Source organism: Trichosurus vulpecula, chromosome 1 (assembly GCF_011100635.1).
Source record: "Trichosurus vulpecula isolate mTriVul1 chromosome 1, mTriVul1.pri, whole genome shotgun sequence".
In the NCBI taxonomy this organism is placed as follows: Eukaryota; Metazoa; Chordata; class Mammalia; order Diprotodontia; family Phalangeridae; genus Trichosurus; species Trichosurus vulpecula.
In genome coordinates this window covers 77,518,053-77,543,913 of record NC_050573.1, presented here as the reverse complement: position 1 = coordinate 77,543,913, position 25,861 = coordinate 77,518,053, and the positions used below count along the sequence as shown (strand labels likewise).

Below are 25,861 nucleotides of genomic sequence, written 5' to 3'. Positions count from 1 at the left end.
TAACTTTGGGCCCTAACTGCACTAAAGATCTCTTAGATGTCCGTGGGGAGGTCACTCGGGGGTTTCTGAGACTGTGCCAGCCAAGGACACACCTGGACAGGTTATACCAAGATGGAAAGGCTTTGACTAGGGAAGGCCAAAGGGAAGGACTGCTTGTCCATCCTCTGAGGCAGCCTAGGTAAATCTAGAGAATCAGATTTCCAGGATGGTTGCAGATCGTGCTTGTTGACTTGAAGATTAAATTATAGAGGGGTTGCGATCTGCGCTGATAGAGGAACAAAAACCGCAAATCCAACACTTAATTGCAATAAAGGCTGCACGCAGATGCAGCTAGGAAGACCCTGGTCTGAGCAGAGTTAGGTGGAGCTTGGAGCCCCTGGCCTGAAGGGGGAGTCAGGGGCACAAGCACAGAACCGTTCTCGGGGAGCTACTCTGGCCGAGCTCAGGGCCTGAAGTACCGCTTCTAAATCCGAAGCCATCTCAGAGCCCACCCTGACAGCACCTCACTGCAACTGAGGCTTCACAAAGTCCAGCTTGTATCAGGCGCCCCTGTAACGAGACTATCTCAGTGGGGTCCTTTCTGTCTGTCCAGGGGCTTTGGTCTCGTTGGGCCCCCTCCTTCTATTCCAGTCCTAGCAGACTAGCCTTCCGCTTTTCCAAATATACGGTCTGAGGAGGAAGGAGGCTGGCTGGGTACAGGCTGCCCCTAAAGCTGCTATACTGTATTCAAGGGGCACACAGAATCCTGACGGAGTACAGAGGACTTGGGAATCCTGAGGCCGTGTCTAGGGTTAGTAGTCCCGGGACAGTATCTCAGACTAAGAACTGGCGCTTCTGGGGGCTTCCTGCTTTGAGCAGCTCTTTTCCTCGACCCCACTCCTAGTCTGCCCCTCCAGAAAAGCCGGAAGGGCTGGAGCCCGGAGCACTGGGCAGGGGATGGGGCGGAACAGCACAGTCGGACGGCCCCAGCCTGGGCTAGGCGGGGCCGCGGGATCAGACCTCCTCTCCTTGTCCTCCCCACTCCCCCCGCCCCCCGTTCCGCAAGCCGCTGGCTCTAGAGGGGAGGCCCCAGCGGAGGCAGGGAGGTGGCCCGGGCCCACAGCCAGGCCTCCAGCCATCTCTCCTGGGCCCCACGTGGCTGTTCCGAGGACACGGGGCCCCGGACCCGTGCCCGGCCATGGCCCGGGGGCCCAACCTGGGCCGGATCCCGAAACTACTGCTGTCAGGCCCGGTGCTCCGGCAGGAGTCCGAGACAGAGGACGAGGCTTTCCTGCCGGAGTCATCCCCGGGCAGGCCCCCGCGCCTTCGGCCCACGCCGCCCCACTCGCCTGTCTTTTTCTCTACTAATTCCCCGACCTTCCGAAAGCGGCTGCAGCCTAGTCAGAGGCCCCGAGACTCTCACCGCCAGACCCGGGTGCGGTAAGTGCGGCCGGCCCGCGCGCCCCCCCCAACCCAGCCCTAGCCTTACCCGACAGCGGCCCAAAGCCCAGTCTGGTCTCGGGTGGGGTACCTGCCTGGGGTAAGCTCTTCTCGGAAGCGGCGGGAAAACTACTGCCCGCCCTCTTTCTGCTGCCCGGGAGAGAATTGGGGAGGAGGGGAGGCACCCTCGGGTGGAAAGGGCGAGACCAGCCCTGGCCCTTCGGTGAGGCCAGAATAGCAGAGGTCTGTGCTGAAAGTGTTTCGTTCACCCTACTTTTCATCCCTCCGAGATTGGAGGTCACCTGGAGCTGGAAACCCAGACACTTGGATTGTCTTCCCCATACCTCAGAACTCTGGGCGCACTTGTAGCCCCTCCTTCTTAGTGCACCTGCCCGGTACTAGGCACTGCTGGCTCGAATTGCTGCAGCGCAGGTACGAGTTGCGGAGGGACAAAACCGACCTGCAGGTGGGGTCTTTGGCGACTGAGCTGGACCAAGACGATTCCCTTCCCTCCCCTAGACAAGGGACCGAAACTCCGGGAGAATCGAAAGCCGCGTGGGGCGCGCGTCCCAAGCCCCGCTGTCTCTGGGTCTATGTCTTTCAGTAGTCTGCATCTGGGTATTTGTCTCCCTGTCTAGGCTTCCAGTTGAATTTCTTGCTATAGTTTACGGGAGGGGGGCACGTCCAAGTGGAGACAGTCTCCTAGCTCTCCGGCTGGCCTGGGATCTTTTCTTCCCCCAGCGGGGAGAGGACCTGCTGAGCAGCAAGAGGCGATGAGGTGGGGACCCAGCCCAAGTCCCTTTGGCATTCATTGCCTTAGAGCACAGCGGAGCTCGGGCGTCACCGGGAGGTTGGAGGGTGGGGGAGGGCGGAGACTCTGGCCGCCACTTGGGGAAAGGGTTATAATAACCTGCGGTGATGGCCCCTCTGGGGCCAGGGGTTGAGGGAGCCGAGGGTGTCTACGGGGAGTTAGGACAGGAAGGGGAGCATGGCATCGCAGCTCCGGGGAGGGAGTTCAAGTCACTTCTCACCCGAGGGACACCCTACCGAAGCAAACTCCCCCAGCAAGAGCAGCCCCCTTCCCCACCCCTAAATCCGCTCTGGGTGGGTCATTAGGGAGGGGAGTGCGGTCACTCAGTGGAAAGTTTGCGCCTCTGAGAGAAGCTTCCTGAGGCTCGGGCTCCTGCCGGCCCCGCCTCCCTCGGAGCGCTGCGCTATGCTTCGAGTTCCAGGACTCCTGGGTCTTGTCCCGTCCCTTGGGGGTGACCCTGGGCTGTTCTCCTGGCCCCTCCTGCCAAAGGCGGGGCCACAGGCCCCAGACTCTGATGCGTCCCCTCCGCCCTCAGGGCCGCTCCCGATCGCAGACTTGCGGTTCCACTGCCACCTTCTGCTTTGGGGCTGCGAGGAGCGGGACCCGCGCTGGTGTCCCGGCGCCAAGCCCAGCCCCAGCCTGCTCCCGCTGTAGTACCCAGCTTCTCCATGCGCCGCTCCCATGTTCTCTGGCTCTTGCCCACCCGGCTCCCCGGGGGAGGCGGGGGCGCCCCCGGCCCAGCCTCGGCCCCCGGGCCTGGCCCTGGCGCTGCCCCTAGCTCGGCCCCTGGCTTTCCTGGGTGCCGGGTCTGAGCCCGCTACACACTTCTCCTTCAGCGAAGAGGACATTCGCCAGCACCGACTCACCAAGTCTGTCAGGTGGGTGTCCAGCCTCGTGGCCTGGACCCAGACCCGGGCCCTGACAGGCCCAGACTTTGCTTGCCCTGCTTGGGGGAGGGAAGGCCTGAGCCCTTTTTCAGCCAGCCGAGAACTACCAAGCCCAGGTTTTGTTTCCCCATGTCCTAGGCTTCTCAATCTCTCCCCACACCCCACTTCTCACAGTGCCCAAGCTAGAGCCCTGGCCTTGAAACCCAAGCTTGTCCCGGCTGAGGTGCTGGGGAAACCAGAGAGGGGAAGATTCCTGTGTCTCTCTCTGAGTATATTTAGAGTCCGAGAGAGGGAGGCTTGGGGGAATGGAGGAGAAGAGAGGGCTTGTTTTGTAGGGGCCACTGGGGACTTGGAGGGGCCTGAGAAGGGCTTAATGGGGGAGACAAGAGCTGAGGGAACTAGAGAGCTGAGAGGACTTTGAGGAGCAAGGCAGGGAGGGACTGAGAAGCTTAAGAGTTGGAGGTGGGGGGAGCAGGGACTGGGAGACTTAGAGGAAGAGTACTAGGATTCAGGAGACTGCTCCTTGTGGAAAGACAGCAGAATCACTGGAATCAGAGGAGGGGAGATCAAATCCCATCTTTGGCCTTTACCAGATGTGACCTTGAGTGAGTCATTGAGCCTTCCTGGGCCTCAGTTTCCTTATCTGCAAAGTGACGGTTTGGACTGGAGTGGCCTCTCAGGTTCTACGCAAGTTTAAGTCTTTAATCCTTTTGCCCTAGTCACCTTCCCATTGTAAGGAGACCCTGTACCAGGCTTCCAGTGGAACCACACTGGAGGGGAGTTGACTTCACAGGTTCTAGGGCTGGGTCTGTCTAGATCTACCATGCTAACTTTAAGTTTTCCCCAACCCAGGAACAACAGTCCAGTCACATTAAGAACTACCCAGCTGACAGGCAGCAGCAGTCTCATAGGACACACTGCACAAACACAGAGGCCCAGCAGCTTGAGCACACTGCAATCACACAGCAGTCTTAGATGCACATGAGGACAGACAGACACACAACAGTAGTCTCAAAAACAGACTTTATCACACACAGACACATTGAATACAAACTCAGAGCAGTGACAGAAAGTCATACATACTCAGAACAGACAGCTACACACTCAGACTGCAGTCTTGAAGACACACGGCAGCCATACACACAGTCTAGGGGACACAAACATACATTCAGTCACTGAGATTCTCTCTCCCCCCCCCCAATATATTTGTTTTGTAGTCACTACACTGGGAACTTCCTTGGGGCCAAGTCAGACCCAGAAACCTGAGGAGGGAGGGGCCGTTGCAGTGGGTGGGGAAAGGGAAGAAGGGGCCAGTTTGGACAGTTGAAGCAGTGTACCAGGTACCCACAAATTTCTACCCCCACCCCAGCAAAATTTTACCTACTGGGTGGAGGGAGAAGATCGCATGGAACCTGTATGTCAGAGGCTGAAGGAACCAGGAATTCAGGAATTTTGAGAGGGCAGAGGGGAGATGTCAGAAACCACAAGCGACTCAGTTATCTGTGCTCAAGGTGGGGGGAAGAAGAAAACGGGGTGGTTTGCTGGTCAAATTCAATCCAGCCGATCAGATAGTTATCACCTGTGCCCTGTGCTTAGTTCTAGGGGAAAATACAAAATTTAGATAAAATACACTCCCTACATTCATTCAGCTTAAAGTCCAGTGGAGAGATAAAGCACAAACATGGGTAACCAAAATATACAATATTCCAGTTACAAATGCACAATATACAAATGTAAAATGAATTAGGGAGATTAGATATTTACATAGCACCTACTATGTGCTGGGTACTATACTGAAGACATGCTTTTACAAATATTATTTCATTGCATCCTCACAACAACCCTGCAAAGTAGGTACTATTATCATTCCTATTTTACATTTGAGAAAACAGAGGTTCATGAACTTGTCCAGAGTCACTCAGCTATTAAAGTGTCTGAGACTAGATTTTTAACTCAGGTCTTCCTTACTCCATTACCAACGCTCTAACCACTGTACCACCAGCTGCCTCTAAGAGCAAACTAGGTGCTATATGAATTACAAGTGAGAAGGGGAAGATCAGGCAAGCCATTTTGGAGGTGGAATTTAAGTTGGGCTAATATACATACATGAATACACGCATACATGTTCAGAAAAGAAGAAGGGGAGGAGTTTGGTATAAGGAACAGCTTGAGCAAAGGCACAGAAGTAGTAGCATACAGGACATGAAGCAAAATGTACAGCATAGGAGATACAAATAGGTTTAGGCCAGACTGTGAAAGGCCTTGAAAACCAGCCAGATGAATCTGAGTTTTACTTGAAAAGCAAAGATGAGTCTGACAACAGCATGAAAGATGGATTGGGAAGGAGAGGTAGAGTAATCAGGAAGACTTCCAAGATTATTGTAATAATTCAGGGTAGTGATAGTTGGCTTATACTAGCGTAGCGGCATTGGAAGTAGAAAGGCATGTGTGTGTGTGTGTGTGTGTGTGTGTGTCTGTATGTATGTGTGTGTGTCTGTGTTTTGGAATTGAAGGTTTTGTCAAGTGATGTAAGGAAAAAGACAAAGAAAACCCAAGGGTAAAATATGGGAAACTTAATGGTCAATGATGGTGCTGAAGACAGAAATATGGTGAAGTCAACAGAAGAAACAGGTTTGGGGGCAAAGATAATGAGCTTGGTTTTGGACACATTGAATCTAAGGCCTAGGGGGGACAGCTACAGGAGGCAGAGGAGTAGGTTGAGAGCTCAGAGCACTGGTCAGGACTGGAGCTGAAGATTTAGGAGTCAGCTTCAGGAAGGTAGAAGTGGAAGCCCTGGAAGGAGTGAATGTCATTGCCAGAAGAGAGTGTATGAAAAAGAAAAAAGATCGAGGAGCAGAGCCTTTGGACCAAAATGCCAGATACTGCCCAAAATGTGCACTTGGAATAAATGGGATGGCTTCGTTCCCTTCCTTACCTCTTTGTTGAGATAACATTACTGGGGACCTAGGTAGGCTGAATGAAGAGAGTGGACTACCAAAGTAGGTAGACAGAAGAGCTCCCATGAACAGCCTCTATGTGTGCTGATCTCTCCACTGGGGGCTACATTGTAGGATGAATTTGCTGGATTTAGGGGAATCTTACAGAGAGAGTTTGGAATCTCAGATTATAATGGGGGGAGATTGGGTGATGGTGGTTTAGAACATCTCTATCCCCCCACTTGGGAATGTCTGTGCTCCCCTCATTCCTGCCATGGGGCAAGTCCACACATTCTAAACCTCCATCCCCTGGCAGGGAAGTTACTAATCCTTCTCCTGGGATCAGGCCTTTCTCAAATCTAACCTGATTACAATTTACCTTTCTCTCCCCCAGGCTGGGCTGGCTCCTTGTTGTGTGGCAAGGACAGGGTTAAGAGGAGGTTGAGCTCCTGGAAGCACAAACAGGGGGCTCATGAGACCTTCCCCCCCCCATACACCTGTACCCAGTCCCAGGGCTCTGGAGTGCACAGACGTGGGCCCCCAGGGGAGGGTGGGGCAGGCGCCATGCCAGGACTGAGCTGGGCCAGGTGCCAAGGCCAGAACTGAGCTGTCGATTCCTTTTCTCTGTCAGTCAAGGGCCAGCCCTCCCCCCTTCTTCAGGAATAGTCTATGTCTGTCTGTCTGAATATCTGTCTCTTCCTTTGTCTAGTACTTCTCTCTCAGACTCTTCTCGAGTCTCTCTTTGTTTCTGCCTCTCATACAGTCAGAAACTGTCCCTCTAGTTTTGTGCTTGTCTTTTCCTGTGGCTTTTTGGTCTGTCCATTTCTGTCCAGTCTTTGTCAGTTTCCCTGTATGTGTCTCTATGTCAGGTGTGTGTGTGTGTGTGTGTGTGTGTGTGTGTGTGTGTGTGTGTGTGTGTGAGAGAGAGAGAGAGAGAGAGAGAGAGAGAGAGAGAGACTCTGACTCTATATCCCTAGTCTTGTACCCTTCTCTTTCAGACTATCCCCTAAAACTATAAATCTCACACTCACTCCCTGCAGTTTTCCTCTGGGAAAAGCCAGGATGGAGCATAGATAAATAGTACCCATGTTCCTCAGTGACTTGGGAGGAGGGGCTAGTTCCCTGGTCACATCCTTTCTCTCATCCCTAGGCTCTGGGAGTCAGGAGAGTCTTAGAGACAGAGCGTATCCGAGATTCAAAGACATCAGAGAGCATTTCATTCAGTTCCCTGATTATTCAAGTGAGAAATAAAAGCCCACACCAAGGAAGTGACTTGGGGAGGTCCATAAGAATGGCAAAGTCAGGACCAAGCCAATTCAATTTGAAGAGATTTATGAAATATCAACTGCATGCAAAGCCTGGTGCCAGAACTAGGATTCAAACCCTCATCTCCAGACTTCTTCCAAACATTCTCACTGATTGATTTAATCTCAGAGACCCGAAGCTACAACCATTCCTGCTCTAATACTTGCTTTTCCATGCACAAAACTCCATAATAATAATAGCTACCATTTATATAACACTTTGCAAATACTTTATAAATATCTCATTTGAACCTCATTTTACACAGATTTGGAAACTGAGGCAGGTTAAGTGACTTGCCCAGGGTCACACAGCTGTCAAGTGTCTGAGGCTGGATTTAAACCTAGGACTTCCTGACTCTGAGTCCAACACTTTCCATGGTACCACTGCACCACCTCCAGGTTCAAGGGGAGCCCAGCTTTGTCAGTGGGATGGGTAGGAGGTGAAAATTTTGGCTCTGTGGCTGGAAGAGGGCCCCTGCTTACCTTCTGTCTGTCCACGTCTCCTGCTAATTGTCTCTCCCCCAGTCTCTGTCCCCATTTCTCCTGTCTCTTTGTCTCTCAATGTCTCTCTGGCATTTCCCATTGTCTCTCCCTTAGTTCCTATCTATACCATTGTCCCCACCTCTCTCTCTCTGGTGGTCTGTCTATTTCTTTCTTCATCTGTCTATTTCTCTCCACCCATCTCTCTCTGCTTCTTTGTCTCTCATTGTTTTTCTCCCCATCTTCTCCCTCTGCCTTTCTCCTTCTCTCCTTGTTGCAGCTTTGAGGTGGAGAATGGGCCTTCACCATCCCCAGGACGCAGCCCTTTGGACTCGCAGGCGAGCCCAGGGCTGGTGCTGCCCCCCAGCGCCCCCCAGAGCCAGCGCCGTGAGTCTTTCCTGTACCGTTCCGACAGTGACTATGACATGTCACCCAAGACCATGTCCCGAAACTCTTCCATTGCCAGTGAAGTGTGAGCATACCTCCTTCTAACCCTCCCCAGGATCATCTAGACGCAACACCCCCCCTTCCCCTATGCCCCAAGCATGATAAAACCTTCTTGTTTGTAACTCTCCAAGGCTGTGTACCCATTCTGGCCCCTAATACCAGTGCCCACCTTTCCCATCCCAGATGGCCTCCCCATTGGAACAGTTTGGGGGTGTGGGAGACCTAGCTCCCCAAGTCTCTAAACTCTGACCTTTAGTTTCTGACACCCACTCCCAACTATTGTTTGTTGCAGACATGAAGACTTGATTGTGACACCCTTCGCTCAGGTCAGTTTGAAGAGGAAAACATTGAAGGGAGTGGTGGTGGTGGCGTGGGTCGAACTACTCATGAAGATGATTTAGAGATTCGTGCATGGCCATCAGGAGGTCCCATATACTCTGGACTCTTCCTCAATGCCAGGGCCTGGCCAAGTGTCCAGGAGTTTCACTGACCACCCTTCTTATGCCATCCCAGGTGCTGGCAAGTTTAAGAAGTGTCCGAAGCAACTTCTCGCTTCTGGCCAATGTTCCAGCCACTGTTGGCAACAAGTGAGTGCCTAGTTTGGGGGGCTCTGGTGCTCAGGGACCCTCTGTGTGAGGGCTCATGCCACATCTGTTTTTCCCCAGGAAGTCCCCAATGGGCAATCAGCCAGCAGTATGCAAGGCCACACTCTCAGGTAACAGCCCTTGACATGGGAAGAGGAAGGAGTGGGTGATGAGGGGCCCTGCCTGAGGTGGACCCTTCCTGCTATAACACTTTGCACTAATCTAATGCACTTTAAAATTTTGCCTGTTGTCCTTTTCTATACCTGCATTATCCCCTATTAGACAGTGAACTCCACAAGGGGCTATAGCTTTTCTGAACGTTGTGTCTCCTAGCATAGGGCCTTGCAATTAACAAGTACTTAAATGTTCGATGAAAGAATGAACGTTGGCCCCTGGACAGTGAGCATTCAGGGGCTCAGGCCAAGTCTTGTCCTCTTTCCCTAAGCAAGGATGGAGCCTAACTCTCTCCCCCAGGAAGAGCATTGATCTTGCTACCCTAGCCCTTTGGTCCCCTTGTCATTCCATGCCCCTCCACTCCCCAGAGGAGACGTACCAGCAGCTGGCCCGGGAGACCCTGGAGGAGCTGGACTGGTGTCTGGACCAGTTAGAGACAATGCAGACATACCGGTCAGTAAGCGAGATGGCCTCCCACAAGGTAAGCCTGTGGGTACTTGGCCCCCATGAGTAAATGAATCAGAGGGCTCCTTGGCACTGCCAGGGTCTCAGAGCTAGTGTGTTGGGCTCCAAGACTCACGCATGTGACCAGGATTCTGGGTTTCATGTACTTTTCTCCAGTTTGAGGACAGAGATGATTTCTAGGATCCTAAGAACGAACTCTTGTCCTTCTCTAAATCACTGAACTCGGCAACCTGGGAGAGGGGGCTGGCATTGGGGGTCCTGCATCCTATCTGATCCTAGGGTACGGTCAAAATGAGATACCCCAGTACCAGTTGGGAGTAACCCTGGACCCAGAGGGGCCTCCGCTTCCAGGGGTAGGGGGATGGGCGCATAGAAGAAGAAGGAGCAAAGTTTCCAGATGCAAAATATTTCTTAAAGTTAACACATCAGCCTTAGGGGGTGGCCCAGCTCTGTGTGTGTGTGTGTGTGTGTGTGTGTGTATGTACAAGAGAGACAGAGAAAGAGATGTAGACAAGGAGGAGAGAGGTAGGGAGGGAGAGAGAGATACAGGCAGAGAGAGACACAAAAGGAGGGAGAGACAGAGACAAAGCCAGCCAGTCAGCCAGCCAGACAGACAGAACTCTCCTACCTCTCCTGTACTCTGTGTCTCTGGTGGTGTGGTGTGTATGTGTGACTAGAGTGTGTGTGTGTCTTGTGTGTCTGTGCCCGATGTGTCTTTCTGTGGGTCTATGTGTGTATACATATACACCCATGCCCATGATGCACTATTCTTTACATCAATGTATTTCTACATCTGTGTCTTTGTATCCACGAGGACACAGACAGACAGTGTATATGCAGACACATCTTTGTGTGTCCGTCCCTGCATCCCTGCACTGAGGTTCCTCTTGCTTTCTTTGCCCCTTTAACAGCTCCTCCTCCTCCTCCTCCCCTCAGCTCCCCCCCTCCTCCCCAGCACCACCTGACATCACATCCCAGTCTGTTCCGCCAGTGCTGCAGTGAGGGGCTGGGACATGCACACACACACACACACACACACACACACACACACACACACACACACGCACACACAGGCGCACAAACACCCAGGATCCTGCCTGCGGCTCCGCTGCTGAGGCCCAGTGGGGAGCAACTCCACAGGGGCCTGAACCCTGACTGATCCCCCTTCGCTCCCCTCCCCCACCTCAGGAAGCCCAGCCTCTTACTTTCCCCCTCCGTCTCCATGGGAAGATGTCCCTCCCCTCCCTCTGACCCTGCTGCTGCCGTTGCTGCTACCGCCGCCGCTGCTGCCGCTGCTACTGCTGCTGTCAGGGGGACCTCTGGACTGCAAGTGCCAGAGAGAGCTTGGGGGGCCTCCCAGGGCTGGCCTGGGGGCACCCGGAGGATGTAATAGGCTTGGCCAGGCTGGGCCGGGGAGCTGGGAGCAGGGAGGGGGCTGCAGCCTTAGAGGAGAGAGCCCCCGGCCCCCCCCTACCCAAACCAGGCTGCTCGAATCTCCCCCCAGGATCCTAGAAGCCATCTCTGTACCCAGGCTGGGGCCCAAACAACAGGGTCCTCTTAATTTCTGTTTGCCTGTGTCCCTGGCCCCCCACCAAAGGGGGAGAGGACCCCCTCCCCAACCCAGCGGCCCACTGCCCCCTCCCTTGGGGACACCACCCTGTCCCGCTCCACCATCTGCATCTGGCCTCCCCCCTGCCCCAGGCTGGGGGCTGAGGATAGAAGATGCCACTGGTGGATTTCTTCTGTGAGACCTGCTCCAAACCATGGCTGGTGGGCTGGTGGGACCAGGTAGGGAGCCCAGCAGGGCCAGGGCTGGGGAACAGGGAGGGGACACTCTAGTTTTAGCTCTCATGGATGCTGCTGCTGCCACCTCTAAATCTCTGTGTCTGTGACCCTATGTGTTTGCAACTCAGTGTATGTGTATCTGTCACAGGACTGTGTGTGACTGTGATCTGTGTAGTTTGTGGCTCCATGTGTATGACTGTGTGAATCTGTGACCCTGGGTGACTGTCTGTGATTATTATCTGAATGTCTGAAACCCTGTGTGTGTGACTGTGTGTATGTATGACCCTAGATGTCAGTCAGTATGTGTGTGTGTATGATTATCATCTGAGAGTCTATGCCCTTGTGTGTGACTGTGTGTATCTATGACCCTGAGTATCTATCTATGACTCTGGTCTGCATGTCTGTGTGCCTGTATGTGACCGTGTATCTGTGACCCTGGTTATCTGTCTTTATATGACTGTGATCTGAGTGTCTATCACCCTGTGTGTGTAACTGTGTGTACCTGTGACCCTGATTGTTTGTCTGTAATATGACTGTGATCTGAGTGTCTGTCACCCTGTGTGTGTGACTGTGTATACCTGTGACCCTGATTATCTGTAATGTGACTGTGATCTAAGTGTCTGTGACCCTGCGTGTATGACCATGTGTTATCTGTGTCCCTGGGTATTTGTATAGGTCTGTGACCTGTGGAGGGGTGTGTGTGTGTGTGTGTGTATGTGTGTGTATAAGTGTGTGTGTATGACTGTGTGTATCTCTGATCCTGGATCTGTCCGTCTTGACTGTCTGTATGTGATTATGGTCTGTTACTCTTATGTATGAATTGTGTGTGTAAGTAACTTGTAACCATGTTTGTCTGTGCCTGTCTGTTTCTTCATATATCCGAAATCTCTGTTTTTGTGATTTTGTATATATGTGTTTCTGCCTAAGGCTGTGTGTCTGCAACTTGTAGTGCCTGTGACTGTATCTATGCATGTGTTACCCTATGTGTGTCCATGATTCTTTATGTGTTTGTTTCTTTGGTTCCCTGCAACTCTATGGGCCCTTAACTAAGACTGTCTATGCCTATACCTATGTGCTTCCATGACCAGAATTAGGCTTCTGTGACTGTTTCTGTGTGTCTCTGTCTGTCTGTGACTGTGTCCTGCATGTGTCTGTGACTCTCTGTGTCTGAGATTGTGTCTGTGGCTATGCACTTCTGTGTCTCTGTGCATGTATCTGTACCTGTGGGTAGGTCTGTGACTATGCCCTGTAAGTGACATTATGCATGCCAGTGACTGTCACTGTATGAGAGTGCTTCTGTGTTTGTCTATGAGCCTATGTGACTCTGACCATGTGTGTTTGTGCCTCTGTGTGTGTGTCTATGACTGTGACTCTCTTTGGGAACCTGTCTGCCAGTGACTATATATGATTCTCTGAGTATGAGTGTGTGGACCCCCAGGGTCCTGGGCCAGCACTTGGGAAGCCCCAGCTGCTGTGATGACCACTTGACTTATCCTCCCTTCTCATCAATATTACTAGGACAGACACCCCTAAACTATGGAAGTCAGACTACAGTACTAAAGTAAACCTTCATTCCCTGCTTTCTACTCTAGGCTACATGTTATCTAGGGGTTCAGGGGGGCTCCCTGAGGTTGGAAAGGGAAATTTCCCCAACCTTAAAAGTCACAGTAATAACTGTGGGGGCCACCAGAGAGAGCCCCAGATATCTAAGAGCTGTGTCCTTCCTCCTTCAATTACAATGTCACAAGCCTGGCATGCTTATGCCTGTGTGTGTCTCCTATGTATTCTGGAGATGGGACAAGCAGGCACAGGAAGCACCCCTACCCACCCACCCGGGCTCTCTGATTAGGCTGCTATCTCCTTTGTCCACCTTACTTTCCTGAGTGTGTGTGTGTGTGTGTGTGTGTGTGTGTATAAATTGTGAGTTGAGGCCCAGGAGGACAATATGTGGAAGAAAAGGCTTACTCTCAATTCCCTTGCATTAGGAAGTTCCCATATTCACTCTGAGGCTTCATACTCCTATTTCGTTCTGAGAGTGGGGTAAACCTGGACCCTCACCCCACCCAAGGACATTCTAGATTTGGGGGTGGCTAAGTGCCAGGATGCCTGGAACTACCCAGGGACAAGTACCAGAATGGAGTGGGAGCAACATTCCTGGTTGCTTCCACTTTCCAGAGTACCCAGGAACAAAGTGCCCTCACAACTCCCAAGAGTTTCTGACTTGGGGTCTTGAAAAGCTGGGGGTTAAGGTGCCCTTGGCTGCATACACCCCCCATCTCCGGCAGCCAGAGCTGCTGGTTGGAGGGGCAGTTGCTGAGGAGACTCCTATCACCATGGAGACTGAGCTCTCTTTCCACTCCATTGGCTCCACCAGGGAGGCAGGAGCCCCTCCCCTTCCTCCAGCTCCCTCCCTGACAGTGGCGGGGTGCCCCCTCCCCTAGGGCCATTGGACCCTAGAGTCCTACCTCCAAACATGGACCCCTCTCTCCTACAAAGAAGGGGGAGGGTTAAAGAGTGTACTCCCTCAAAGATTCCCTTGGCCAGAGCTCAGCCCCATGGCATGAGAAGGGAGGATTCCTTCTGGTATCTTTCTAGTCCTGGTAGCCCCCAAGGATTATACAAAAGAAAGAGAGGTGCTAGGGGAAGCATAAAGAGCTTTAAGCATGGAAGGCCATCTTTAAGATGGGGGGATTGAGCAGTGCCTGGCACACAGTAGGCACTTAATAAATGTTTACTGAGTGGCTCAAGAATCGATGATACCTCACTTCCTTTGGCCTTCCTGTATTAAATGAGGGATGTGTGCTAAGCTTCCTTCCAGCCCTGAGGTTTGGAATTCTAAATTGGGGGAGCCCCCTTCAGAGAGGCCTGGATTAGCCAGCCCCTTCCTTCTCCTCCTCACCATGTTTCCCATTTCTCCTTTTACCCTCCATGACACTGGGCTCCATAGTTCAAGAGGATGTTGAACCGTGAGCTGACACACCTATCGGAAATGAGCCGGTCTGGGAACCAGGTCTCGGAATACATCTCCACCACCTTCCTGGGTGAGTGAGTGGGGAGCCTGTTGGGCTCCAGCCCAGCTGGAGCACTATACACTTAAGCCCTGACTCTCAACCTCAGGGCCACTGAGGAAGAAAAATCTTTAACTGTGGACAATGATCAGGGCAGAGATGTCCCCCAAGAAAAAGAGGATTTAGTAATAGAGAACCAACCCCCTGGAACTTTGAAGCAGTCCTTCTCTGGGCTCAGGGGTTAGTTCTGAAGGTTCTCACCAATGGGAGTCTGGTATGCAAATACATTCCAGGTAGTCCCGAGCTATTGGCTAGTGGCCACCTGAGATCATAATGCAGATCTTGGTGTAGTGAGGGGGGGTGGGTGCAGGAAGCCCCTGGGAGAGGGTGCCCTGCGCCCCCTCCCCGCCCCCCTCGATGGTGCTGGGGGGGCCATGGAGCCCAAGGCCCCAACACCCATCCCCCTCCCTCCTCTGCTGCCTCCACCTTCCAGCGCCCGGATTAACTCAAGCCACTACTACAACTTCCTGCCAGGCCATGAAGCCTCCCAGTCCAACTGTGGCCTTCAGCGCCTTACTCTGTTGTCCCCATCCCAATTCCTGCCCTTTCTGACTACCAACTACCAGGTCTCCAGGCCCCTTGGCCCAGCCTCTATCCAAGCCCCCAACCTAAACACCAACCCCAACCCTGGTCATCTGGCCCTACCCAGACCCACAACCTCACGGAGAGCTCCCTGTGTCTTCTGTGGTTTCCAGCCATTGAATAGCCATCGAGATGAATGGTTCCGTGACAGCCTTCACATGTGTGAGCTTACCAAAACCCTCATCTACTGCTGTGCAGCAAGGATCACTAGACCCTAGGGAGGGATTAGTCCTTGAAAGGGTTCCCCCTATCCCTGGAGGAGCTGTGGGGTATCTTGGTGGCAAACAGGGGCCATAGCTAAGCATGCTTATGCCCTATGGATCTCTCTTTCCCCCATCCTCTATAGACAAGCAGGCTGATGTAGAGATACCATCCCCTACACCCAAGGAGCAGGAGAAGCAGCTTCAGCAACGGCCGCAGAGGCAACCCATGTCCCAGATCAGTGGGGTCAAAAAGCTCACACATAGTTCCAGTCTCAGCAACTCTGGTATCCCCCGATTTGGGGTCAAGACTGACCAGGAGGAGCTGTTGGGCAAGGTGCGTTTTTGTGGACACGTCTATGGGGGAACTCATCTACCAATTCCTCTTGGACTCTGAATCTGACCCCCTCCAGCTCCCCATTCCCTTGGGGAGAATATGATTGAGTGATTCACATTAATCAATGATAACCTTTCAATGTGAGGCTTTGTTTTAAGAGCAGAAAGGGGCTATGAGACCATACAGAGATTCTTAACCTGGACTCTAAGGATCCTGAGTGATTTTAGCGGGGGGAAGGGGGCAAGGAGGGGTATCTATGACCTTGGATGAAAAAAAAATGTATCTTTATTTTCATTAACCTCGAACTGGAGCTTAGCATTTCTTTCAATTGCGTATGTAAGCAATACGCATTATTCTGAGGAAGGGTCCATATACTTCATCATACTGCCAGAGGGGTCTGTGACATCTGAGAGGTCAAGAACCTTTGCTTTTTATCTAATCATCTTCCTTTTCAGAGAAGGAAACTGAAATGTAGAAAGGGGGAAAGGGACTTAGGATCATAAGACCATAGACCTAGAGCTGGAAGGACCCCTCAGAAGCCAGCTAGTCCAACTTCCTTGTTATAGAAACTGAAGCAGGGAAGTACAAGGTCACATGCAATATTTTGTCTCTGTTAGGGGTGTGTCTCATTTTCATAGCTAGTCAATGGCTTAACCCAGGGGTGGGGAACCTTGGGCCTTCAGGCCACAGTCCAAAGGCTGCACTTGAGGACCTAGAAGGCCGCAGGTTCCCCACCCCTGGCTTAACCTAGAGGAAGACTTGAAGGTAAAATTTCAGCCCCTGTGACAGGCTGGCTGGGGAGATATTTTAGGGTGTAAAGGGAACCTTCCTAGTGCTTCTCATATATCCCACAGGTGAGGTGATACGTGTGTAGCTAGCTCAGTTTAGGCACAGGGCACAGCAGTCTTCTAGCACCCCAGTCTCCCCCTGTAAGAATGGAGCATCGGGCTGAGGTCCCTCACAGGCCTTCTGGGACCATATTGAGATTGGGGGGAAGCTGCAGGCCTCTGACCCCAGGTCTCAGCTTCTTCCTACCATCTTCCCAGGAGCTGGAAAACCTGAACAAGTGGGGCCTTAACATCTTCCAAGTAGCTGAGTTCTCCAATGGCCGATCACTAGGATGTATTATGTATACCATATTCCAGGTGTGAGGGAATGGGTTCTCATGGGATGGCTGAGGTGGGGGTGGGGTGGAATGGGAGAGGGGCAAATGAGGCATCCAGGTGGAGGGCTTTGAGAAACTCAACAAAGCCAAGATCACTTTCTCCTGGGGGCTCAGGGGGTATGTCAATGAAGGAAGAGAGGAGATAGCAACTACTTCCCTTGTTCTTTCCTAGGAGAGGGACTTGCTGAAGACCTTCAAGATCCCAGTGGATACACTGGTGACCTACATGCTGACTCTGGAGGACCACTACCATGCTGATGTGGCCTATCACAACAGCCTGCATGCTGCTGACGTTCTGCAGTCCACCCATGTACTTCTGGCCACACCAGCACTCGACGTAAGGCCAGCTGCCTCCCCAGAATCCCTCAAGCCCAATTCAATTCAAGAAATACTTATTAATTATTCTGTTCAAAGCTATTCCTTCAGTGCTGGGCATACAGAGTCAGCTAGGGCATAAGGTCTGCTCTTAGGCACTTACAGTCTAATCATATGGGAAGGGGATTAGTAATATAAATTATGGAAGGCCTTGAATGTCAGACTCAAGAATTTAGAGGATTGTCTATCTAGTCCCTAGATAGGTAGATGGAAAGGTCCCTAGAGGTTATGTAGGTCAAAGCTCTCATTTTACACATGAAAGAACCTAATGAGATTCCAGCGCTTAGCTCAGAACCTAGCACGTAGCCAGCACATAATAGATATCTGTTGATTGATACTAAGTGACTTTTGGAAGGTCACCCATAAGTAATAAGCACCAAAGGTGGGATATGAACCCAGCTCCTCTGAATATAAGGCTAGTAATCTCTCCACTTAGGGCAGCTAGGTGGCCTGGAGTCAGGAAGACTCATCTGTTTGCCTTGGTTTCCTCATTTGTAAAATGAGCTAGAGAAGGAAATGGCCAACCACTCCAGTATCTCTGCCAAGAAAACCCCAAATGAGGTCATGAAGAGTCAGATGCAGCTGAGAACAACAGAAGCTACGAACCTTTCCACTGTGCCTCGATGGCTCCTTTACTTTAGCCAGCGGGCCATGAGGAATCACTGAAGGAGAGACAGTCCATAATCACATGTAGAAATCACACAAAGTCCCTTCCCTTTGGTTCATTGCTTGCTGCCTCATCCCCATCCTTTCCGTTGGAACATGGCCCTCTGTGTCCCTGGGCCCCTGTTTCTCACTTACTCTGCTGGGGAGGTGATGCTTTATTTATTTATTTATATTTATATATTTATATTGATACTTATATTTATATTTGCCCCATTGTACCCTGTGCCCCTAGGCTGTGTTCACAGACCTGGAAATCCTAGCTGCTTTGTTCGCTGCCGCCATCCATGATGTAGACCACCCAGGGGTCTCCAACCAGTTCCTCATCAATACCAGTAAGACCTTCTCTCCTGTCTTCAGCAAGGCTTTTATCCTCTTTGCCTCTAGTTTCCCTCCTTCCCAAATGAAAGGTTTGGACCCAGGAAGGTCTCCTTCTGGTTCTAAATCACTCAACCCCCAGAGACACCTCAAGTCTTTAAGCCCCTACACCCCTATCCCTAGTGCTTGTAACTAGGGATAGTAACTCTAGTAACTAGAGTTTGGGGACAGTGGGTTGAAGTCAGGAGGAGTCTCTGGAGTGTTGAAGGGTCCTTGGGGAAAGACCTTGGACAAAGGGTGGGGAGGATTTACAGGAGAGGGATCCTGGGAGAGGAAAGTGAGGAGGGCTTCCTGGGGAGGAGGAGTAGCGTGAAGAAGAACCTTTGGTGTGGGGAGTGGAAGGAGAGGCTAGGCTGAGGCACTCTGCCCTGTGTCTGACTTGAAGTGCCTTATCCCCAGACTCAGAACTAGCTCTGATGTACAATGATGAGTCTGTGCTGGAGAATCACCACCTGGCCGTGGGCTTCAAGCTGTTGCAGGAGGAGAATTGTGACATCTTCCAGAACCTCAACAAGAGGCAGAGGCAGAGTCTTCGAAGGATGGTCATTGACATGGTGAAGAAGGGCTGGGGGGATGGTAATTGACATGGTGAAGAAGGGCTGGGGGGATGGTCATTGACATGGTGAAGAGGGGCTTGGGGGGATGGTCACTGACATGGTGAAGAGGGGCTGTGGGGGATGGTCATTGACGTGGTGAAGAAGGGCTGGGGGGGGATGGTCATTGACAGGATGAAGAGGGGCTTGGGGGGATGGTCACTGACATGGTGAAGAGGGGCTGTGGGGGATGGTCATTGACATGGTGAAGGAGGGCTGGGGGGTATGGTTGGTCATTGATGTGGTGAAGAAGGGCTGGGGGGGATGGTCATTGACATGATGAAGAGGGGCTAGGGGATGGTCATTGACATGGTGAAGAAGGGCTGGGGGATGGTCACTGACGTGGTGAAGAAGGGCTGGGGGGGATGGTCATTGACATGATGAAGAGGGGCTAGGGGATGGTCATTGACATGGTGAAGGAGGGCTGGGGGGTATGGTTGGTCATTGATGTGGTGAAGAAGGTCTGGGGGGATGGTCATTGACTTGGTGAAGAAGGTCTGGGGGGATGGTCATTGACATGGAGAAGAGGGGCTGGGGGGATGGTCATTGACATGATGAAGAGGGGCTTGGGGGGATGGTCACTGACATGGTGAAGAGGGGCTGTGGGGGATGGTCATTGACATGGTGAAGGAGGGCTGGGGGGTATGGTTGGTCATTGATGTGGTGAAGAAGGGCTGGGGGGGATGGTCATTGACATGATGAAGAGGGGCTAGGGGATGGTCATTGACATGGTGAAGAAGGTCTGGGGGGATGGTCATTGACATGGTGAAGAAGGGCTGGGGGATGGTCACTGACGTGGTGAAGAAGGGCTGGGGGGGATGGTCATTGACATGATGAAGAGGGGCTAGGGGATGGTCATTGACATGGTGAAGAAGGGCTGGGGGGGATGGTCATTGACATGGTAAAGAAGGGCTGTGGGGGATGGTCATTGACGTGCTGAAGAGGGGCTGGGGGGGATGGTCATTGACATGATGAAGAGGGGCTGGGGGATGGTCACTGATATGATGGAGATGGGGCTGAGGGATGGTCTTTGATATGGTGGAGAGGGGGAGCTGAGGGTGATGGTGATTGAAATGCTAGAGGACGCTGGGGTGATCATTAGTGGTAGGAGGCAGAGGTGTACTTAGGACCGATCTGCTGGACATTTACCCCAGGGTCCTGAGGGTGTCTGATGTCTGGGAGGTATAGTCCAACTCCTCTCTTCTGAGATAACCCTGGCTGCCAGCCTCGTACCTTGAAATGCAACCTCTCTCGTTCAGTCCTTAGAGTCCTATTGCTTTGGGTTCTCTCTTAACATGGGGAAGAGTGGGGTAGGACCCCTCTGCTACCTCCACCTCCTCCTAGGGTTTGGGGTTTTGGCACCTTGGGGTTATAAGTAGGTTTCTGCCTCTCCTAGGTCCAGAATGACTACATTCAATGGGGTACAGTATTCTATTGCCCACCCCCAATCCAGAACTATAATGCCTAGTTAAGGCCCTGGGGGTGATCATTGATGTGGTACAAGGAATGGGGAGAAGGATTATTGGGAGGTCATTAACATGGAAGGTAGGGAGGGTAATTGACATAATAGTTGGGTGGGCAGAGTCTGGATCAGGGATTTGATGGAGCTGTAATCAGCACCTTGACCTATGTGCGTGTGAAATATCCCAGAAAGGAGGCATACCCACTGCCCCTCCACCTCTCTATGCTGATACCCTGAGGGAGAATGTGAAAAGGGGGCCCTTGCTGGTCCAGTCCCAGGCTGACACCACTCAAGTTTTCCTTAGCTGATGCCACTCTCCCAGAGCCCCATCCTGGGACCTGTCACTCCACCAATTCAATTGCACGTGCTGGGCAGACTACCTACTGGCTACGCAGCATGGGCACCTGCCCAGGATCACACAGGATAGTCTGGGGATATCCCAAGGTTGCTGTCTGTATCTTTCCCCTCCTTAGCACACTCAAATTAAATTTACCCTAGGAATAGTTATAACTTTGGTGAGGGGGAAGGCTGCAGTCAGGAACTGGGATCAAGTAGAGGCTGGCAGTTGGGAGCAGGAGTAGGCAGAAGCTGGAAGCAGGGAAAGACTAGAGGTTGGAGGGCTAGAGTTTTGAGGAAACAGGGTTTCCTGACCCTGTGAGTGAACACACTCTCACCCATAGGTGCTGGCCACAGATATGTCCAAACACATGAGCCTTCTGGCTGACCTCAAGACCATGGTGGAAACCAAGAAAGTGACAAGCTCAGGGGTCCTGCTGTTGGACAATTATACGGACCGGATCCAGGTAAGGAGTAAATCCGAGGGGCCTCACTCTTCACCCATTCAGTGAGGACTCTGGAGATGAGAAGATCTCTGGCTGAGAAACTTCTATGCTAAGCCCCCTACCTGGGACAGTTCACCAGAACCTTCTTCATGCTCTCATTTCACCTTTTCCATATATCAGCCCTGGCTGCCAATGAGACTGAGCTGAGGCAAACAGATTGTCCTTCCCATTATGCAGATGGAGAAACTGAGGTCCAGGCAAGGGAAGAAACTCTAGCAACTAGAGATCTGTCCTCACATGGAATGAGCTGCCTTATATGGGAGTGAGCTCCCCACCACTGGGGGTCTAGAAGCTGACTCTAGATGACGATTATTTGTCAGGCAGGTGGGAGAGGATTCCTGCCTGGGGTAGGATTATAATAAATTACCTTCTATTTAAATGCCTTACAATGCTAGGATTCTGGGGGATACCTAAGAATCCCATGGGACAAAAGGAGAACTGGAACCCAGGACTTCTAGTCCCCAGCCCTCTGATCAAGGAGAGCTGAAGGAGCCTTCCTGTCTATGCCGCAGGTCCTTCGGAACATGGTGCATTGTGCTGACCTCAGCAACCCGACAAAGCCACTGGCACTGTACAGGCAATGGACTGACCGCATCATGGAAGAGTTCTTCCGCCAGGGAGACAAAGAGCGGGAGAGAGGCATGGAGATTAGCCCTATGTGTGACAAGCACACGGCATCTGTGGAGAAATCACAGGTACCAGCCCCCTCCCTATGCCCTGGAAATCTTGGGCACTGCCCCCCATGTCTAGGAGACTCCCTAACCCCTCTAGGGATAAATGGGATTCCATTATTCCCAAGGGATCCTCCATGTTTTCCATGGGACATTATCATATCCCCTCCCCTTCTGTGGCCCCTTGGGAATTTCTGCCTTACCTCATTACTGGCACAAGACATTGCCCCAAAGGGCCTCTGAATGGCATTTTAACAATGAAGTTTTTAGTCTCCTCCTCACCAGTATTCTTGAGTAACCCTTCACTACTTCAGGGAAACTTGGTGGTCACATACCACATTATCTGGTGATAAGGGTCACAGGGGATTCTCCTCTCCCTCTCTGACCCCAGGTGGGCTTCATTGACTACATCGTGCATCCACTGTGGGAGACATGGGCAGACCTCGTTCACCCTGACGCTCAGGAGATTCTGGACATGCTGGAGGATAATCGGGACTGGTACCATAGTGCTATCCCACAGAGCCCCTCACCACCCCCTGAAGAGCCACCTGGCCAGGGCCAGGACAAGTTCCAATTTGAATTGATCTGTGAGGAGGACACAGCAGCCACAAAGACAGTCATGCAATTGGAGGAAGAGGACGAGCCAGCCCCCGAGGTGGGGCGGGTAGGTCCAAGCCATGGCCCCAAGAAGGGCAGCCTGCCCGCCCCACCTTCCACAAGGCCCCTAAGTCCAACCAGAGCTTCAGTCATTCAACAGAGCTATCAAAGACCAGACACAGTGGAAGAGGAACAGCAACCAAAGGCATCTACAGCAGCCAAAGAGGCGCAGCAACCATCGCTAGTGTCGCCTCAGGAGCTGGAGAAAGACGAGGAAGTAACAGAAGCGGAAGCCTCCCAGCAAGACGAGGAAGAAACACTGGAGGAGGTCCAAGCCTTAGCCAGCCTAGGGGACCCTGGATGTCCATCCTGAGCAACATCTCCCCATTCCTAGTTCTTCCCCAGCCCTGGACTCCTCCACCTCCGCCTCCACCAACCACCTCGACCTTTTTCTGGGAGCAGCAGCAAAAACTTGCAGTTTCGAAAAAAAAGAAAAAAGAAAAATATTTTCCCCCTTTTTCTTTTTTTTCCCTGCTGGGTTTTTTGGTGGTGGGGTTAGGGGTAGGGGAGGGGGATGGGAGGGAAGGGGAGGGGGGGCAGGGGGAAAGGGGGGGATATTTTTTCCGTTTTTAACAATGAAGTTTTTAGAAAAAAAAAAAAAGAAAAAGAAAAAAGGGAATGAAACACAACAACTGTAGATGCCCTTCCCTATCCTAGCCTCTAGGGCTCAGTCTTCCTCTGCATAGTCTGTGCCCAAGTACTAACTTCTATCTTGTCCTGCAGTGAGTAGGCCTCGGGGTGCCCCCTGCTGGGCATAGCCATCCTAGGGGGAGCAAGGGGTCACTTTGCAAAAGGGGACCCCATCTCCTAGCCAACACTCACCCCAGGCTACCACCTCCAGGAAGTCTTCCTCTTTATTTTGCACAGCGATTGGCAATACGGTGGGGAGCAGGGCTGGGGTGAAGGGTGTGTGTGTTGGGGGGCTGGGCAGTGTGGTCAGCACCCTGAGCCGCTTTCTTTGCTCTTTTAATTTTGCCAAAAACTCGGATGTGTGTGTGTATGTGTGTGTGTGTGTATGTGTGTGTGGGGGTGGGTTGGGTGGGACAGAAAGGGCAGGAAGGGCTGCCTCTCCCCCTCCCTGGACCCCAACCTCTCCTTAGGCCTCACTTTTGCCTTTGGAGGGTGTGATGAGTTTTCTTGGCCTCTGTAATGGGGTGGAGGGGGATGTTTTGCTTCCCTCTCACCTAGCTGCTGTTTGCTCTCCTTGTTTCTGCCTTAACCCCTCCCTGTGGCCTTGGGGGGGACAGTGAGGGGAGCTGGGGAGCAGAGGGTCCATGCTCAGGAGACTGCAGTTCCCCCTCAAGCCCCTCCTTCCCCTCTCCAGCTGGCCCCCCATGGGGGGGAGCTCCAAGCAATAAATCCCACCTGACCCGAACTCCCAACCCAACTCCTCCCCTTCTCCCCTCCTCTGGCAGCCCCGACTCCTGCTCCTTTAGGAACCAAAACTGCCTCTTTTCCTGCCGACCAATGTCCGTATTTTCCCTCTGGCCTCTGCCAGGTGCCCCACCACTGGGAGCTGAGGGGCTCTTGGGTCACAGGTCAGAAAGATAGGGCTCTTCCTTTCCATCTAGAAGTGCCCAGGCAGGGAAGGAGGGGGGCAGGGTCCACTCTGGAGGGAACCACAACCCCCCAGGCTGTGGAGGTTGAAAAGGGGCAGTGATATTTTCCTTTGCTGCACCTCTCCTTCTTGCCAATTCTGATCATACACAGTACTGTAGCAACAACTAGCCCTTTCTTTTGTTCCTTCATCCCTCTGTGGTCCGTTTCTGTCCTTCCATCCATTTCTCTGGCTCTCCATCTCTCCCTCCCTACTTTCCTTTATCCATCATTAGTCATTTCCATTTGATGAAAGAGCACAGACCTTGGAATGCTCAGAAAGAGCCAGGTTCAAATCCTGGTTCTGGCACTGGCTGTGTGACCTTGGGCAAGGCTCGGTTTCCTCCTCTCTAATACAGAGATGATAATCACACTTCCTAGCTCACAAGGTTGTTGTGAGGAAACTGCTTTGTAAACCTTGAAGCCCTCTATATAAATGGGAGTTATGATGGTCACTCTCTTTCTCCCTCCCTCCCTCCTTTTTTCTGTCTGCTGATCCTTCTGCCTCAGTGGGTCCCATGCCTTTCCTCACACCTCCTTCCCCTCCCCTGGGCTCTTGTACAGGGTTTGTTTTTGTAAAGAAAGTGGTTTCTGTCCAGCTGGTAAGGTTGGGGGCTGTGCCCCCACCTTCTGTATATACTGTAAGGATGGATTGTAAATTATTCTCCAGCAGAACAAAGGGAAACTAGCCCCCCTCCCCCCTCCAAATCATCCCCCTCCCAGCCTCAGTCCTGTCCCATTCTGTCCTATCCTCCCCTCTGGCCACTGGGAGAGAGGGGGGCCTGGGGAGGGAGGGCAGGGCAGGGTAGCCTCCTGGTGAGGCAGCCCCCAGTGTATTTATACTGTGTAATATAGACAAGTGGGAGAATGTAGAGTTGTTATTATGATTATAATTATTATTCTTATGAGATGTGTCGTGGGAGGAGGGGAGGCATATCTTGTCCCTTCCTTCCTTAGAGGGATAGGGGGATACAGCCAGCAATTGGGTAAAGGAAAGGGGCTCTTGGCCATTGTCCCCATGCCCAGCCAACTCTCACTAAAGGCCCTGGAACAGCTGGGTAGGGAGTAGAGAAGGGTGAACCCCAGCATCCTTCCCCACCCCACCCCCACCACACCATGGGCTCTGACCACCCCCCAACCTTGGAGGGATGATGGAGGGGGGTGGTTTTTGGTGATGGTGGTTATGAGGGCTCTGCAATCCTCTGGTGTTTTGTCCACTGGGCTGTCAGTGGTGTCTCCAATTAAAGTGAGGCCTTAACAGACCTATCTGGCTGGTGTGAATTTATTTACTCTGCTCCAGGCCTTTGTTTGCCTTGACCTTGACCTACTCAGATGACCTCTTATTTCCTCATCTAGGTGTAGAACTCTCTCTCTCTCTGAATTCCTCCCAGCATTGGTGTGGTGTGGTAGGAACCTAGGTAGTGACCCTACCCTAGATCTGGGTGGGGTAGAAAATCTGAGTTTGAATGTTGGCTCTGCAATTCACCAGCTGTATGATCCTCTGGCATTATGAGCCTCAGTTTCCTCTTCTGTAAAATAGGGGGGTGGATGGGGAGAGTAGCTGGATTACTTGATCTTCAAAGTCTCCTTCCTTCTCTAAATCCTATGATCTCATATGGTCCCTTTAAACTCCATGATCTACAACATGACCCTGGTTATTAGCCCATGTTTAAGACTGCCCTGCTCCCCTTCCCTATTCCTTGGGTAAATCACTGAGCTAGGTCTATAGGAGAGACCAGTGATATCTCTCCACTCTCCAGGAATTCAACAGTAACATAGGATAGAAGTGTGAGGTGCTGACTGCATGTTCAGTAGGGGTTCAAAGACCAGAGAGATTACAACAGTGTCCAGCATAGACCTTGGGGTAGCCAGGGAGAGATTCAGCAAAGAGAAGAGATTCAAGCTTGTATGTTGAAGTATGGGTCAGATTTTGAGACAAGATGGCCCAATGGTATCTATTGGAGAGGGGAAGAGACAGGT

At 52.1% G+C, this 25,861-nt stretch overlaps 1 protein-coding gene across 4 annotated transcripts; it reads left to right on the top strand.

Moving 5' to 3' along the window:
• The first annotated feature begins 1,126 nt into the window (after positions 1 to 1,126).
• On the top strand, positions 1,127 to 22,873 carry PDE4A (phosphodiesterase 4A). Of its 4 annotated transcripts, none has more exons than XM_036763976.1 (15): positions 1,127 to 1,419; positions 8,118 to 8,309; positions 8,577 to 8,610; positions 8,798 to 8,871; positions 8,950 to 8,999; positions 9,411 to 9,523; positions 14,240 to 14,333; positions 15,289 to 15,479; positions 16,526 to 16,624; positions 16,817 to 16,981; positions 17,918 to 18,017; positions 18,460 to 18,614; positions 20,796 to 20,918; positions 21,470 to 21,652; positions 22,020 to 22,873. In XM_036763976.1, the coding sequence occupies exons 1-15, from the start codon at positions 1,178 to 1,180 to the stop codon at positions 22,596 to 22,598; spliced, it is 2,394 nt and encodes a 797-aa protein (XP_036619871.1). In that variant the 5' UTR covers positions 1,127 to 1,177; the 3' UTR covers positions 22,599 to 22,873. The 4 variants fall into 4 exon arrangements, with proteins under 4 accessions (XP_036619871.1, XP_036619891.1, XP_036619885.1 ...); XM_036763996.1 differs by lacking the exon at positions 1,127 to 1,419 and adding an exon at positions 2,991 to 3,108 and having other exon boundaries at positions 22,020 to 22,708; XM_036763990.1 differs by lacking the exons at positions 1,127 to 1,419; positions 8,118 to 8,309; positions 8,577 to 8,610 and having other exon boundaries at positions 8,804 to 8,871; positions 8,954 to 8,999.
• Positions 22,874 to 25,861: the final 2,988 nt, after the last annotated feature.

Excerpts from the sequence above, each read along its gene's own strand:
- PDE4A (XM_036763976.1), top strand. The coding sequence starts at position 1,178 with ATGGCCCGGGGGCCCAACCTGGGCCGGATCCCGAAACTACTGCTGTCA. Across the intron at positions 8,611-8,797 it reads TTGTGACACCCTTCGCTCAG|GTGCTGGCAAGTTTAAGAAG; the intron begins GTCAGTTTGAAG and ends ATGCCATCCCAG. Across the intron at positions 18,615-20,795 it reads GAAGGATGGTCATTGACATG|GTGCTGGCCACAGATATGTC; the intron begins GTGAAGAAGGGC and ends TCTCACCCATAG.